Raw genomic sequence first — 17377 nt, 5'->3', positions numbered from 1 at the left:
GTCATTCTTCCCACGCTGCAGGCATTTTCTCACCTCAGTGACTCTGTCCCTATGTCCCCTCTACCAGGTTCTTGCTAAGCCCGTCCCAGGTGAACTACTCCCTATGGGCATCTGGGGACACTGACTCCCCATGGGCACCTGGGACACTGAAACCCCAGCTTGCCCACCTTCCCTGGCGGGACTGGCAGTGGCTCCTCTGAGTGCCAGGTGCTATGGGTCTAAAGTACCATCCTGTTGGACAACTCCAGGCTCCCCCAGCAGCAGGAAATCTAAGCCAACTAGATAGACACGGTGTCGTGTGTTCCTGGACCTCTAGAGGCTCTTCACTGGACCTACTCCATGGGCCCATCTTCCCCACCCCAAAGCCTCAGCATCCATCCCTGCTAGCTCTGGGGTTCTCTGGCCACTCTCCTGCCTTAGACTCTGCTTGCATGTCACCTCGTCCAATAGCCTGAGGGGACACTTACAGTGACCTGGCTACTTGAGAACTGGGTTAGGTGGGTTGCTCAAGTATGGGCACCCAGCCAGTCCTGCAGAAGCACTGTCTGAAAACAAGCTGGCCGGAGTTCATGCTCACGTTCATAGCTGGAGCACCCACCCTCACACCTCCATCCACAGACACTGGCCCCAGGCCTCTCCGAAGCCTCCAGATGGCTTCTTGGGGATAGGACACACACAGAAACATCTTTATCCCATGCCAAGATCACCAAAGCCTCCCTGGCCACATTTTTGCATGCCTTCCAAAAGTCTGTTTTCTCTTGATTATGGCCTAGAAGATTCTGGCCACTGTGCCCACAGCAGGCCTTTCCCAAGAGATATGAATAGTCGCCTAACACCCAGACTGGTTGGGCACATGCACACACATGCACACGCACATGCACGCACACACACACACCCCTTCTCCTCAGACCTCCCTGCCCCCACTTTCCAGATGAGGAAATAAGTGCACAAACAGGCAAGGGGCAGCCCAACCAACTCAGGCCATGAGATCCAGCCAGGCTCAGCATCTCTCACCTGAGAGCCCCGATGTTAGCCCAAACCCCAGCACTGTGTGCTTTTACCCCTCCCCCCCCCCCCCCGCCGCCGTGCGCCGTAGATGTCTCCCACCTGACTCAATGATGCCATGAGGTGCTTGACGACCTTCCCGGGAGGTCAGCAGACACAGGGACAGACTGAGACCAAGAGGACAGGCCCCTAGGCAAGGGGCTGGGTGGGAGAGGACAGGCAGGTGCCTTTCTCTTCAGATCTGTTGCACCAGGGGCGACAGGATAGCTCCCCATGCTTAGTCCTGCTCTGAGCTCACATGAGCCACCTGCCCTGGCAGTACCTGGGCCGACCTGGGCAGCATGACCCTGAGCCGCCTGCCCAGTGTTGTCACCACAGTCACCTGACTGCCATGTGATTTCTGTGTTTGTGAGTTGGCATGTGCTCACATTCTCTCAAATGTGAAGGTGTGTATGCATATGTGTGTGTGTGTGTGTGCTGGGGTGGGGGGAGGGTATATCATAACACTGACCACCGCAGGTAGCTGCCCTGGATGGGGTACAGAGGTTCACAAGGTGAATGCCTGCCCTGTCTCCACCTCTGCCATCCGTGGCCTCGAAGCTCAGGGCACGTTCCTGCCAGGGACAGGAGTCAGGAGACGCTGCAGAAAGCGCTGCATCCTGCCTCATCTTATCAGGCAGCTGCAGCTCTGCCCCGCTGCCTCCCCCTGCCAAGAGAGCCACGTGCCGGGAGCCAGGCACTGTGTCCTGGAGAGCCCTCGGGATGGGCATAGCTGGGTGTCCAGGACAGCTACAGAGCCACCGGGCCTGGGCACTGGTGGCCATCTGCTCAGGCCTTGCTTTGCTCCACTCTTTTCTTCCAGGGAGGCCTCCCTGACTCCCCTACCCGAAGACAGATGGTCCTCACTGGGTGCTGGACCTCAGAACAGACAAACAGGAGCTAAGAAAGGAGAGTGCAGGGCTCCCTAGAACAGCAGCCTTCATCTCAGTGCCCACCCGTCGGTCATGGCTCACCACCTGCCTTCATCATGCTTGGGATTCAGACAAACACTTGCAACTCAGGGCCACAGCCAGCCTCGACCTTCCCCCCATCTCGGGGCTCTAGTGACCAATAGGACTAACAGAGAGGAAAAGAATTTTAAGGGACTCTGGAGCCCTGGGAAAGGGGTCCTAGGACTAAAAGCCTCGCTGGACAAGGACAAAGGGCCTATGGGGAGGAGTCTGGCCTGCTCTCCCTGTAACCCCATGTCCCCAGCCCACCCTCACTACCCCCTGGCATCCACGCCAGGCCTAATACTCCCCAGCTCCCTGCATGGCTCTACTGGGGCAAGTCCACCCTGCTTGGGGCTGTATGACTCTCACCTGGGGACTCAACGTCCACACCTGCATGGAGAGCTGGGACATGCACCGCCCAGGTGCTAGGCCTTGATCCCAAACTCACCTGGCGCACTGACCAGAGATCTGCCACCTCTGCCTCGCTCTCTTGTCTCTGTCCCACTTCTAGCACCTCCTTCCGCCAGCAAGGAGGAAATGAAGCCATCTAAGGGAACCTCCACAGATGTCACCCCCACCTACCATCTTCCCTGACACCTGGCTTCGCAGACTTTGCTCACAAAGTGGCCAGCAGCACCCCTCCCCTCTGCCAACTCCAGTGTCAGGTTGGGGTGGCATCCAGCTGGCCCCTGTTCTCAGTTTTAAAATTTGTGTTTACTTATGAGAGAGAAGGAGAAAAAGAGAGAGAGACAGAGAGAGAATGGGCATGCCAGGGCCTCCAGCCACTGCAAACAAACTCCAGATGCATGCGCCACTTTGTGCGTCTGGCTTTGTGTGGCTACTGGGGAACTGAATCCAGATCCTCAACGGCTGAGTCATCTCTCCAGCTCTCTCACTTCTGAACCATTGATTCCCCTCCCTTCTAGATCATCCTCTCCAGCTGTTCAATAGGTGATTTTTTCCCCCTTCACACCAAGAACCACCTTTTCCTGACCCCAGGCATTGGCTGCTGTGCCCCAGGGAGATGCTGTCTGTTCTCATAGTCTGAGGGTTGTCCCCCACCCCATGTCACTGAACAGCTCATGCTGTTCCCTTCTCACCCTCGCCTGGCCTGCTCTGTCGTGCTTCCCCCACCACGCTGAAATGTCCCTTTGGAGCTGTAAGCTGCAACAAGCCTTCTCCTCCTGTAAGCTGCTTCTGGTCGGGTGTTTTGTCCCAGCCACAAGGAAGCAACTGCAAGAGCCCCACAGCCAGTGAGTGAAGACCTGGGACTGAAGTGAGGTGACCCTCCTTGACTAGATATACACCATCGAAGAACAGCACGCTCTTGGTTGCACTGTGAGGACAGAAGACTTTGAAGGTCAAGGCCGGGGAAGGGAAGACAAGACAGCTCGTGCGGCAAGTCTTTCACAGTGCCCTGACCCCCGAAAGAGAAATCACGAGGCGCAGTCGCGCTCAACTTAATGAGAGTTGGAGCGTCAGGCTTCATTTAGTAGAATCAGGTTTGGGGGGTGGGGTGGGGGCAAGGGCTTCAAAGGACATTTAGGAGAGGCCTAGACAGCTGGGATAGAGAGTGGGGTGGAGAGGCGCCCCTAAATGAAAGGAGAACCCCAGAGCCAGTACAACCCCAAGTCCATATGTCCAAGGAGCTCAGGCCTGGGGCTGGGAGTGGCCACAGAGCACTTCCGCCCCGCCCTCAGCCCACCTCCAGGCCCGCGCCCCTGTGGGCTCTAGTCAGGCCCTGCACTGGCTGACCCTGCCTCCCTCCTGTTCAGCTCCCCTGAGTGTCCTTCCCAGGACGGCGGCGCCGAACTGTGCCTGCCACCCCTCCCCACGCTGTCTTCTTGTTTCTCTTCTCAAAACACTTGACGCTACATTTTACTTGTTTAGAAACGTTTCTGTCACCTCGACATCTTCTACGTGGAGCTTTCACCTCTACAAAACCCTCTGGCGGGGCTGGAGAGATGGCTTAGCAGTTCAGGCGCTTGCCTGTGAAGCATAAGGACCCAGGTTCGATTCCCCAGAACCCACAAAAGCTAGATGCAGCACATTGTGCCACATGCATCTGGAGTTCATTTACAGTGGCTAGAGGCTCTGGCATGACTATTCTCATTCTCATTCTCTCTCTCAAAAATAACTAAAAATTTTTAAAAAAATCAATTAAAAACCCTCTGGTAAACAGTGGTGCTTAATAAGTGTGTTGAACATGTGATCAATGAGTGAACTAAAGCAGCAGTGACAACCCAGAGAGTGGGGAGAAAAGGACTCTTGGGGCAGGGGCAGGTGTGAGCCAGGGCAGGTGTGCCAGGCCTTGGGGGATGTGAGCTACTCAGGGGCTTGGAGGGCACAGGGGTCCTGAAGCCTGGAGTGCCACCTCAGGAAGAACACGTGTGGCCCTGAAGGGTGAGGCTGGGGCGTCTGTGAGGCTACCTGATAACTGCCTGTCTCTCTGAAGCCAGCCTGGCACCCCCTCATTGCAGCATGGAGAACAGTGCCCGAACTGGGCAGGACTTATCAGTCAGATGAGTGAACCAAGTGTGGGCTGAATGAGCACGTGGGTGCCCACTTGCCTAAACTCAGCAAGAAGACCACGTTCAAAGGGAAGAAAGTGGTCAGTGCATAGCACCAGAAGGTCCCATAAACAAGACACCAAAGACATCAAGAAGAAAGCAGAAGCCCCAGGGCTGGGTGTGGCTAGGTGGAGGAGTGCTCGCCTGGCTGCGTGAGGCCCTAAGACCCATCCCAGTACCCCATAGTGTGTGTGTGTATGTGTGTGTGTGTGTGTATGCATATACATACACATATACATGTACATGTATGTATGTATGTGTGTATATATATATATGTATATACGTGTGTATGGATGTGTGTGTATATATATGCATACACACATACATATACATGTGTGTATGTATGTGTGTGTATATATATATATGTATATGTGTGTATGGATGTGTGTATATATATATGCATACACATACATATGCATGTGTGTGTATGTATGTATATATATGTATATGTGTATATGTGTATATATATGCATACACATACATACACATGTGTGTATGTATGCATGTGTGCATGTATGTGTATGTATGTGTATGTATGTGTATATATGGATACACATACATATATGTGTGTGCATGTATGTGTGTATATATATGCATACACATACATATGCATGTGTGTATGTATGTGTGCATGTATGTGTATATATATGTGTGTATGTATGTGTGTATATATATGCATACACATACATATATATGTGTATTTGTGTATGTATGTGTGTGTGTGTATATATATATATATGTATATGTATGTATATATATATATGTGTGTGTGTGTATGTATGCATTTTTTGTTTTTTGTTTTTTTCTTTTAAAATTTTTTTTGGTTTATTTTTATTTATTTATTTGAGAGCAACAGACAGAGAATGAGGCAGAGAGAGAGAGAGAGAGAGAGAGAGAGAGAGAGAGAGAGAATGGGTGCGCCAGGGCTACCAGCCACTGCAAACGAACTCCAGACGCGTGCGCCCCCTTGTGCATCTGGCTAACGTGGGACCTGGGGAACCGAGCCTCGAACCGGGGTCCTTAGGCTTCACAGGCAAGCGCTTAACCGCTAAGCCATCTCTCCAGCCCATTGTTTTTTGTTTTTTGAGGTAGGGTCTCACTCTAGCCCAGGCTGACCTGGAACTCACTCTACAGTCTAAGGGTGGCCTCGAACTCACAGTGATCCTCCTACCACTGCCTTCCGAGTGCTGGGATTAAAGGTATGCACCACCACACCCAGGAGATCCCACCCAGTACCCCACCTGAGACTTGAAAAAGAAAAGAAAGTCAGAAAGTCCTGTCCATCAATGGAAGAGTGCCCGTAAAGCAAGTACATGTCAGACACAGGGTGAGGGTGCAGTTGCCAACCAAGAGGGACCCACTACAGCTAGGAGAGGGCCCCATGTTCCTGCCTGATGGTAGGCAAGGTGCTTGAGTGCATCCTGCCTGTTCTGGCTCAGCCCTCACCCTAGGGCGCTGTTCATCCATGTGCACAGTAGCTCTGCTCACGGTCGCCCTGGCTAGAAACTAATGGACACACTGTGGCCCAGTCACAATGCCACTGACCTGGATGGCCAGTCACCAGTCAACTCCCATAGCCCAGTCCCCAGGCACAGGAGATGGTGTGTGTATGTGCGTGCATGCATGTATGTGTGCGTGCGTGCATGCGTGTGTGTGAGAGAAACACGAATCCACAAAAACCCAGGAGCCATATCATAAAACCAGAGTCCTAGACCCTGGGATGGGGGGTGGAGGGAGGCGTCTGGGGAAGAGCCTGGGAAGCTGGTAGTGTCTAAGCGCTTGACCTAGCTGTGGTCACCAGGCTCACTGTGGCGTGGCCACTCAGTTCTGCAGTCAGTCACTTGCTCCACATTCCCTGAGTGAGGTCAACTGCAGTCCATAGTTCAGGGAGTTGGGTCTGGGAGGAAGGTGTGGTCTGGTGGGGGAGACCTGGACTCTCAGAGCACTTCCTGCATCCCAGGCTCCACCGCTCATGGAGGACGGCTGTGATGCAGGAATGTCCCCAGAGCTGGAATGCCACACAGGTTGTGTAGGCAGCTGGAGGAGGGGAGGCCTAACAGAGATGAAAGGGAGAAAGGAGAGGGGTCAAGGGATAGGGGCCGATGGTGGGCCAGAGCCAAGGTGGCCGCTGGGTATGGCGCACACTTACTGTGTGCCACTGGGCCTGGGGAGCCCTACTGTGTGTAGCTCCTGCCAGGGCCTGGCAGTTAAGGGGTCAGAGCTCGAGTGCTCAGAGTGCCCATGAACACTGGGAAAAGGAAGACATCATTCCAGGAGGAGAGGGGCTTTGACTCCCCACCCCTCCTGTTCCCTGAACCTTACTTCTTCCCCAAAACGTTTGTGCCCTTGGGGGAGGGGAAGGCAGTGTCTCTGGTAGAGGTCCTTCAAACTCCTAGTCATCCTTGAGCCCCTTGCTCAGGTACCCTAGGAATCCTTCTCCAGTACCCCGGGGTTAGTGTCCCCAACCTGTCCAGAGCATTCTTCAGCAGACCCTGTTGTATCCTATCCTCTAGCCCTGCGTGCCTGCTCTGGAGGACGGTGCTTGGTCTCCATACCCCTCACAGGGTCTGGAGCAGGGACCTTGGGCAAAAGCAGAGGCTCAAAGATGACAACTTGCTCTAGAATCTGCAACAGGACCTTAGTGTGGGGTGGGAATTAGGCAGAGGGGTCAGAGCAGAAAGACCTCTAGCTGCATGGTTGCCCACAAAAGGGAGCCCTGGAAGGCCAAGCCATCTGATGACACAGTCCTAGCCAGCTGGTGCCCCAGGGGATCAAGGCTTGTTGCCCAGAGCTCAGCCCAGTCAAGGCCTGGCCTATGACTTGTAGAAACCACATTCCTGGGGCCACAAGACAGGACCAGGTGCCTATCACCCCAGAAACACCTAAGACTCCTTCACTCAGACCACAAATGCCTCTCTCCTTGCCTAGGGCTGGTCAGCTGGAGCCCTAAGGGGATGCTCTGACTGAGCTCCTGCTGGGCTACAGGCCCAGACCAGTTCTTCCCAACAGCGGTGCGGGGGAGGGGGTGGCATTTTACAGCTGAGGAAACTGAGGCTCGGTGGGGACTTAATCAGAGCCTGGATGTGTGGGGATCTCAGATCTGTAGACAATTCGAAGGGAAGCCATGGGAACAGCTTCCCTTAGCCTCTAGTTCTTTTGGCCCTATCCTAGGGCTCTAAACCCCAGACATAAACTCACAGTGGCTACCTGTACATCCATATAGGCAAGGTGAGAGTGATGGAGAAAGGCCCTCTACAGAGGGCTAGTGGCGGAGGAAGACAGGCCCTTTCTGGGCAGGACCCCCTCTCCACCCAATTCCAGGAGGTTCTGATTCCCAAGATCCCAACAGCTCCGAAAGACCACAAGATCCAAATACATTACAGGGCCCAGGCTCTGCCCACTGCCTCCAGGCCACCCACCTCAGCCCAGAGCAGGAATCTGCTCACTTAGGTCCCCAACCAGGCTGATCGGGTCTCTGTCCCCAGGCCTGACAAACAGGTGGTGCTCAAGAGCCCAGGCTGAGCCTAAGGAGGGAGGGGGAAGAGGGATGGAGGAAGAAAACCATGGTGGGGGGGGGGCTGGTTTCAGAGTACCCCTAAACGCTCTCCCGTCCAGTTCCAGCCGAATTGAGCAGTGCTCCCCCACAGGTTGCAAGTGCTGATGACTGACAGCCAACGTGGGATAGCAGGGAGGGTCCTGGCCTTCCAGTCTCCACTGGGGCCTTGGCCCTCTGACATCACATGTTTTGGTCTCAAGTCCCAAGAGACTAGATCCTTCTCAGCCCAAGACCTGCTGGTCCCAGGCCTATGGCCCTGAAGCCCAGTGGCCCTTTGTACTTGTCCCCAGAGACCTGAGGATATGGGAGCCACTCTCCAGCACTGAGGGTCAGCTGGAAAGGCCTTGCCCCTCCCCTGGAGCCATGTTGGCCTTGGGCAAAGTCTGGGTTCTGCTGGGCCCTGCCCCTCAGGGAACGATAGCCTACTACCCACAGTCCTTCCCATGGAGCCAATTTCAGCCTTGGGAAGGGAGGTCAGGAGACCCTCCAGACCAGGGGAGGTGGTGCTCAACCCAGCACCAGGGCCGGGCCTGCAGCCACACAGCCGGGGCCCAGTCTCCCGGCAGGAAAACATGGGCGGAAGGTCCCAAGATAGGGGTCTGGGCGGCGGCTAGGGGGAAGTCGCGAACATTCATATGGGCTGATCCCGGGGCCTGCCGTGAGCTGAGCCCCGGTGCGGTCCCGGGAGGCTCGAAGTTGAGCTGCGGAGGGAGGCCGCGGGGACGCTCCCCAGACACGGCCGCGGGATTCCCCCAAAATGGCTCCAAGACGCGGGCCCGGCCGGCCGCGCGGGCTCCATCCCCCACCCGCCCACCGGCGCAAACTTCAACGCTCGGGCCGCGGCAACTGTCGGCGCCACCGCAGGAACGCGGCGCCGGGGTCCCGGGGGACGAGCGGGAGTCGGCACGCGGCGCGCGCCGAGGGTCGCGGGGCCCCGGCCCGGGATGCCGCCCGGTCCCCGCGCGCGCTGCCCCCCGTCGCGCCTCGGCCGGCCGGCCGCGCGCACCCGCACCCCGCGGCCACCCTCGCCCGCCCGGCCCGCGGCGCCCCGGCGCTCCGCTCACCTGAGTTTCTCCATGTCTGCGGCAGAGGCCTGCGAGATAGAGATAGAGAGATAGAGAGAGAGAGACAGAGAGAGAGAGAGAGAGAGAGAGAGAGAGAGAGGAGAGAGAGCAAACGAGAGGGTCAGCGGCCGGGCACCCCCGCGAGCCTCGCTCCGTGGGCAGCCCGCCGCGCGCCCCCGGCCCGCGTTCCCCCCGTGACTCAGTGGGCGCGCCGGGCCGCGGCCGAGTAACAGGTGAGCCGGCCCGGGCCGCCGCGCTCCCCGGCACCGAGTTACGCCCCCCGGGGCGATCCGAGGCCGGCCGGGGACACGCGATGCCCGCGGGCCCCGGGCCGCTCGCGGCCTCGTCCGGAGGAGAGGGGACCCGGCCGGCCTCGACGACTCACTCTCGGGTGGCCGCGGTCCCCGTCGCTCCCCCGCCCCGCCGTTAACCCCTCGTGCCCCGCGCTCCCTCCCGGAGAAAGCCTCGCAGGGAATCGCAGGATCTCCCGAGTCCGTGGAGAATGTTTGAGCCGGGCACCGGGGCCGCAAAAACTGGCACTCATGCAGCCTGAGGGGGACGGCATCGACAAGCCTGGCACTCCTCGCTCTGGGACCCCACTGCCCTCAGATTCGGGGGTGCGGAGCCTGGCTCGCCCCTCCCGGGCCCGTGGGATTAACCCTGGCGCGCCCGGCAAGCCGGTGGGGCTCCCCGGCGGTCTTGCGCAGCGCCGCCCGCGAGCGCCTGGGAGACCCTCCCCGTCCGGCCCCGCGCAGCCGGGCAGCCCCTCCGCGCGCTGCTGGGACCCACCCGCCGCCGTTAACCCCGTGGGCGCCGGCTAGCCGCGGGGACCGCAAGCGGCCCGCGCGGGATCGCACTTCCTGCGCGCAGCGGGCTCGCCTGTGCCGGGCAGAGGCCGCTCCGGGGGCTTCCCCTATCTTTCCGTTCCAAGGGACACGGGGGTCTGAACCCAGGGACCACGCAACAGACCTGGGAAGACTGATGACTGCCCATCCCGGCCCCTCGCGCCGGGCGCCGCCGCCGCGTCCGCCGGGAGCGCGCTCCGCTCGGTCCGGGCCCCACGCCGCCTCCCCCACCGCCCCGCCGGGCGAGGGCGCAGCCCGGCCCCGGGGCCTCTGCCAGGCTGAGCCACCAACTTCTCCGGCTCTCAGGCCAGGCCTCCTTGGGGATCCCCCGGGCCTCAGTTTCCTCACCTCAAAGCTGGGGGAAGGGGAGGCGGGAGGACCCGGACCAGGCGCCTCGGCCGCCCTCCAGCTCCAAAGGGCCTGGGCTTGGGCAAGAAATTTCTGGAAAGGGGACCCCCAGGGCGCCCGTGGTAGCTCCGTTTCTCCTCGCACTCTAATAAAAGTTGTTCAAGACCATGAGCCCGGACCCCTTCTATGAGCCCTCCTCCTGCAGCAAGAGTTTCCCAGGAAAGAGTTTGCTGCAGGCCAGCACGACCCCCATGCCCCCACGCCCGACCCCTGGCCCACCTTTCCGGCTCCCCATCACGGCGCTCATCGCCTGCCCCGAGTCTCAGCATACAGCAGGCGCTCAATAAACACAGATAGTGAATGCCTGGATCCTAAGGCACCACACGGAAGCACGACTTTCCCCAGCCTTCTCCGGGTTCTCACCAGGACACCAGCACCCAGCAGGCTTGGCCTCCGCGATCCAGCGCAGGGTGGGAGGAGCCGTCCACTCACAGGGTCAGAGCCAGTCAGGACGAAACCAAAACCCCCAATCCAAGTGTTCGTCCAACCGCCAATGGCTCCCCACTCATATTCAGTAGCTAGGGAGTGGAGGTGGAGGGTGGCTAGCCCCTGCTCTCCTGGGGCTAACCTAGAGACACAACTCCACCGCCGGTCTTGGGGTCTACCCTAGAGAGGGACACCTGCCACCCTCACAGGGCCTCAGCACTTTCCAGCCATCTGTCCCTGCTGTACCAAAGCTGGGCCCTGCACCTGAAAGGGCTTGGCGAGTCTGGATGCCATTCCTAAGAGACCTCTTTCACCCAAAGGCCAGGACATCCCACATCTGTCTCCGGGTGCCTCAATCATTCAGAGTGAATGACCTGCCAGGGCATTTGTCTAGAATTAATAAGAATGTATTAAAATTTAATTTTAAAAAGCCAACATCAATTATTTACACAGACGGTTTCAGTCTTGTTTCAGTCTTCTGTAAGGCCTGTCTGGGCCTCCCACCCCTCCCCCAAGGGACTGGCAAGGGAAGCTGTGGACAGCCTTGATGACAGCAACCCAGGGCTGGGCAGGAGACAGATGGGAAACGCAGCCCTTCCCTCTGCTATTCTGGACCCTGGCCCCGGCGGGGGCTCTGCTGAGTTCTCAAGCCCCCTCCTACCCACCCACCCATGAGCCTGGGCCAGAGGCTCACCTCGGTCCTAGGCCTTGCAGGCCATCCCCTCCATGCAGCTTTCCACAGAGACGCAGTAGAGTCACTGGATGTAACCCCACACCAGATGGGTCAGGGCCAGTGCCTTCATTGTCTCTGGAGCCACCCCACTTGGAGAGGGGAGAAGCTTGGGCCTGAAGCTCCAGGGAACCCCCGCCCCCGCTGGGAGGCCTGCACTGCAGGGAGCTGCCCCACTGTCTCAGGCTCCGCTATTCGCTAGCCCCGGACTTGAGGGCGCCCCTTTGACGATGCCCTTCTTACAGGCAAGCCCCACACTCCCACACTTGGCTGGCGCAATCAATCACCCTGTCCGCCACTGTGCTCTGCAAAGGAGGAAAGGAGGAAAACTGGGATAAGGAGCTTGGGGATCCGGACACCCCTCAGAACCAGGGGGCGGCCCAGCCAGGCAGCCGCCTTTGCTCTCCAGTACGCTCACCTGAGCACTGCTTGCTGGACACATTGGACTGGGCCCCATGACCCTCCCTCAGAAGCTTGCCACCCCCTGGAGGGCCTCTAATGCCCCAAATGTCCAGCCCTCTCTGAGCCACATTCTGGAGTCCCTGTGACCAGGCTGGGCCATCTTCCCCCTGCCACCTACTTCCTTATTCCCTGGAATGCTGAGCTCAACGAGTCTCATAACCCCCACACGGCAGGCAGACACAGTTTGCTTCAGCTTGCCCCAGAGCAGCCACCCTAGTATGGTCGTTAGGCGCAGTGGGTTGCGTGTCACATGTGTCCTCACAAGGCGTTGACTGTGTCACCAGCCAGGCCGCAGAGAGGACTGAAGCAGATGCCCCCACCCCTCAGTGCACAATGCCTTCCCGCTGCCATCCTATGCCTCCCTGCCCTGGCGCTTCTTTCTTCCTTCTGGAATGCTCTGTCCCAAACCTTCACACAGCTGATAACTTTCCTTCTCTGAACACGTCCGCAGGCAGAGCAGGGCCCTCGGTGGGTGTCAAATGCTGTGCCACCGTGGCCAGGAATGGCCGGGCGCTAATGCCTCAGTGACCCTGGGGTGGCCTGGGTGAATTCGGTGTTCCCAGCCCCAGTCCTGTTAGTTACCTCATCCGGTCCCTCCATCCTGCCCCTGTCTGCTGGAGGCTCGGGCCTCTGGAGACCCAGCGCATCTCTATGAAGCTCTGCCCCCGGACCTCCCCTACCTGCGAAAATGGCCCAATCCTGCTCTACACACACCTTCCCTGCCCTGCCCCGCCGCTGCCCACCCCCCACCCGGAACACATCAACCACACTGAGGAAGTGAGCCGGCTGCGGAGAGGGCCACGCGTTGGCCCGAGCCACGTCTGGGCTCTGAACTGGCCCTGTGGCCTGGGCCCATCGTCACCCTTCTAGGCTCCTCCTCGTTCTGTTCCAGGCACTTGAGCTGGGGGAGGGAGGGGTGCAGGGCCCAGGGTGATGCAGCTGGGTGAGCAAGGCTGTGCACAACAGGTGCCCCAGGCAGTTAGGTAAAGGTGCAGCTTAAAGGTACAGCTGCTCCAGAAAGACAGAAAGACAGCCCTTCCGTGGCTGTTTGGAGAGGGCTCCGTCCAAGAAGTCCAAATGGCTCCTTTCTTGTATTCATTCAACAAACACTGGCTGGGTGCTAAGCACCACTGTGGGGCAAGGGCATTGTCCACTCCAGCTGGTATGCTAATGTGGAGGGAGGGAAAGCAACTCTAGAGAACCCTTGAAGACCAGCCTCTGTTGGGTGGGCCCACAGGGACAGTCTAAAGGAATGAAGGGTGCAATTCCAGAGATGGAGGTCAGCAGGAACGGTGCACAGAGCTGGGCAGGGAGGCTCTGAGTGTGTGTGTGTGGGGGGGGGGCGGACAGCCTCCTCCCCTGAGCTGAAAGCAGTCTTGGGGACCTGGACCAAGGAGTACCCCTGGGCTGCAATGGGAGGGGCCTGAAGGGAGAAGCAGAGTCTCAGAAGCTCAGTGGACGTGCCCCACCAGGGCAGATGGGGACCAGTGGATGTAGGAGCTGTGCTCAAACCACTGGAAGGGGAGGGGACAAGTCTGGAGGTGTCCCCACAGACCACAGTGGCAGTGGAGACATCCCTGGGGATGGGCATGGCAGCCTGGAGTGAAGGGCAGGAGCAGAAGATTCGGATCTGGGGGTGGCTCATGCTTCCAAACTGGATGACCTGGCCAGCAGAAAGTATGGGGGCACGAGGGGGCCAGGACGGGGCCTGTGGGCTGTCACTGCCAGGAGCAAATGAGAGGGTAGAGGGAGGAGTCATGGTATCATGGCTGGGTGTGTGTGGGGGGGGTGACGGTGAGAACTGTGTCCCTCAGAGCTTCTGCTCCCAGTGGGGGCTGAAGGAGGCAAGAGGAGAGTCTGCCCAAGGTCACCATCAAGTTGACCCTACCTTGGAGCTATCCCCAGAAGGGGTAGGATTCATTCTTCTTGGACAGAGGTGACCGTGCGTTCCTGGGCCTGTGAGGGCTCTTTGGGGTTCAAAGGAGACCTCCGTTGCCTCACAGTGCTCATCACCCCAGGCCCGCGGCTGCAAACTGGCCTCCCTAGCTAAATCTGGCCTACCAGCATGTTGGCATGTTGTATTTGGCCTGCGCAAGGTTTCTCTCTCTCTCTCTCTTTCTTTTTAAACACTTGAGCCAACGTTTAAAAATTGGAAGAATTTACATTTTAAAATCCATATTTTTGGCTTCTCCTGAAAATTTTGGAAGATATGGCAACTCCGTCCCACATCCCCACGTGGCAGGAGACAGGGAGTGGGAAGCAACTACCCCAGGAGGCACCCAGGCCCCTGCGGGAGGCCCAGTCCACACTAGACCTGCCCTTCCCTGGGGAGACACTTCTCCAAGGTCACTCAGCAGACAGGATCTAACTGTAGCACCGGGGGTATTGTCACAGCCCCACCCAGACCATTCCTGGGATCTGGGCCTCTTGCTCTTTATGACCCTTTTATCCAAAAGGCTGCTTTTAAGCCCCTCACACTGTAATCCAAGGGAACCTCAGTTCCAACTCTGCAATGGCTAGAGATCCCGGAGACCTCCCACAGAGATCTCATTTGCCCACCACGGCCACCCAGCCAGCCAGGACAGAGGCTGGACTGACATCCACAGTGCTGTGCAGATCAGCATTCCCTCATGGAAGGGCTGATGGGGGAAGGCCTGGCTTGAGCTTTCAGACTGAGGTGGGCAGCCAGGGGTCTGTCCTGCTTGCTAAGGTTCCACCCAGCATTCATTGCTGGCCCGACAGGTCCTGAGGCTCTTTGCTGAATGACAGCCCCAAAGACACGGGAGCCTGGGCACTCCGCTGGCCTGGGCATCACAGGACTGCTGTGGACCTAGGGGTCCCCAGAGGAAGGAGTACAATCGCACAGAGCCCAGAGACGCAGTGTCCCAGAGGCCAGACGCTCCTGGAGGAGGCAGGGTCATGACCACGCATCACTCACTGCTGAAGGGAGAGAGGTCCTGGGAGGGAGGAATGACCTCTCTCGCCGATCACACAGCAGGCAGAGGCCAAGGGGGGCACCGGGAGCACTCAGAACCTCACATATCCCGTAGCCGGTCCTGGAAGTGGCTACATGAAGGCCATGGGGCAGGTTGGAGCTGACTGGGGACGTGTTCTAGTCAGCCTCCCCTCACCACCTCTCAGCATCTCGCCGTCCTTCTCTGTACTACGTGGGTGTGGGGTGCTGATGGCCAGGTCAGGAGCTCCGAGGGCAGGATGCACCAGGCACCCATGCCTGCTCTCAGAACAGAGCCATCCACGTGGCACCCAGGTGAGGTACTCCTCACTAACCTGGCTTCCTGCTTGCCCTTGCTTCTAAGCCATAGGTTAGAATGAGAGTTGGCACCTGACAGGACCTCTCCCTGGCTCCAGAGGACAAAGCAGTCTGGGGTACAGATGTCAGCTGGGAGTTTCCCACTTGAGGAGGTGCCCGGGGCTGCAACTTTGAAAGGTTCATTGGGAGCCCGCGGAGAACCAGGAAGGGCTCTGCTGATGGAGGCGTTACTATCGCTGCTGGTATTGTTTTACTCACGGGCACTGCTCCTGCCAGAGCCTGCGCCCAAGCCAGAACTGTCACCTCAGAGATTCATTCTTTGGACACATACAGTCTTTTCTGCCACAGATATGCCAGACGGAGCATGGGAGAGGAGGTAAGTGGGGGCAGGACAGGACTTGTGGGGAACAGACACAGGCTAGAGGACAGACTGGGGCTGAGACTCACCGGACACGCTCCAGGGGAGCCAGCTTGGCTTTCCTGCTCACTCCTGTGGCCCCCAGCAGGGCCCCTGCTGCCGGCAGCCTCTGCGGACTGCCAAGGGCACTGAGCTACTTTCTTCTCCTCTGACACTGCAGATCTGGCCATGGGCTCCTGGACCTGGCCTGTGCTCTGATTTCCCGGAGAGGGCTCATGGCTATGGGCTCTGGGGCCTCTGAAGCCTTCTAGGGTCCTGGGATCCAGCACACGCATGGTGACCTCATCCAGGAACCTGGAGAAAGGCAGCCTGGCCTCCCGCCGGCGGCCCAGGCGTGCAAGGGGCCCCTTGGCAGCCCCGCCCCCTGGGCTGGGGGACTCCGCAGGGGAGGGTGGGTCCGGAGACCTCAGCGCCCTGTTCTGGCCGCACTTCTCTGTCCAGTTGAGGTGGGACTCCATGCTCTTTGAGTTCTGGTCTGTGCTGGGGCTTGGCATATGGCTTCCATGTTGCCCACTGGGTGCCTCCCACATGGGAGCTTCTGTCTGAGACAGCAGCAGGGACCTTGGGCCACCCTGCCTGGGGCTACAGGGGTCAGCACCGCAGGCCTGGGAGCCGGGCCCGGATAGCATTCTCCTCAGGCAGCCCAAGGTCATGCTTCCCCATACCTCTGCCTCCACTAGCTGGGTGTGGATGCCCTCTTGGGTCAGGCTACGATGACCAGCCAATGCCCGCCTGCCCATCGACTCCATGCCAGCATGTGACAGAACTCAGCAGCCTCCCGCCCCCCCAAATTGATTGACACTAAATGGGAGCTGAGCTTTGGAGCTCAGTGCCAGAAAGGAGGTCATGCCCTTGCCTCTGCCTGGGGGGTGGCCCCTCGGCCACTTGGAGGGGCTGGAGTTGCCAGAGGCAGAGAGGAGGACAAGAGACAGACAGACGATGGATAGACAGCTGACAGGACCACACCAGAACTGCAGCGCCTGGACCAGACTGGAGTGTGTGATGGAGACCACAGCTGCCTGTCTTCCTGATCAAGAGCTCATATTTTGGTTTTGGATGTGAGGCACCTGACTCCAACCCTACATTTCCCACACTCCTCTGCAGCAAGAGAACTGGAAACACACTGTTGGGTGACTGTTGGGGAACTGTGAAACAGATCGACAGCCTGCCCGTGCCCTTCAGGATTCTGCTCCTCCAGCCTCTAGAACCACAGAGGTTTACTCTTGGGCTGAGGCAGCCATCTTGCACCCTGAAGTAAATCTGCGGCAAAGAAACACAGGAGCAGAAAGACAAAAGGAAACTGGATTCCCAAGGAGCATGGGATCCTCATACAGCCCCACACCACTCTCTGCCTACTTGCCCTAAACCTGAAGCGCCAGCCCCATATTGTTTAGCTCATTGTTACTTCTGGTTTTGGAAACTAGCAGCTACTGTGATTCCTCAAAGACACACGTCACACAGGGTATGGTATGGCACTTGCCCACACCAAAACTGGACCTCCAGTGCCGTACCTGGTGTGTGTGTGTGTGGGGGGTAACCGTGAAGACATGCTGCCTCTCCCTCCAGCCTGGAAGGAAGCCAGGCTCAGGACAGAGCTCCTTCCTAGATGAAACCTCATGGCCCTTGCTTT

The 17377-nt window shown here is 58.4% G+C and overlaps 1 protein-coding gene across 2 annotated transcripts in view; it reads right to left on the bottom strand.

Moving 5' to 3' along the window:
* Window positions 1-17377, bottom strand: part of Begain (brain enriched guanylate kinase associated) — a 35780-nt gene that overhangs the window by 13306 nt on the left and 5097 nt on the right. The window contains exons 1-2 of one of the 2 annotated variants that reach the window (XM_045155078.1): window positions 10660-10707; window positions 9188-9216 (exon numbers count right to left, since the gene is read on the bottom strand). In XM_045155078.1, coding sequence (XP_045011013.1) covers window positions 9188-9201 — 14 coding nt within the window. In that variant the 5' untranslated portion in view covers window positions 9202-9216; window positions 10660-10707. Of the gene's footprint in view, window positions 1-9187; window positions 9217-10659; window positions 10708-17377 lie in introns of those variants that run through there. The other variant, XM_045155077.1, reaches the window with a different exon arrangement.

The sequence above is a fragment of the Jaculus jaculus genome, chromosome 7 (assembly GCF_020740685.1).
Source record: "Jaculus jaculus isolate mJacJac1 chromosome 7, mJacJac1.mat.Y.cur, whole genome shotgun sequence".
Classification (NCBI taxonomy): Eukaryota; Metazoa; Chordata; class Mammalia; order Rodentia; family Dipodidae; genus Jaculus; species Jaculus jaculus.
The sequence above is the reverse complement of the archived record's forward strand: the minus strand, read 5'-3'. Positions and strand labels throughout refer to the sequence as shown.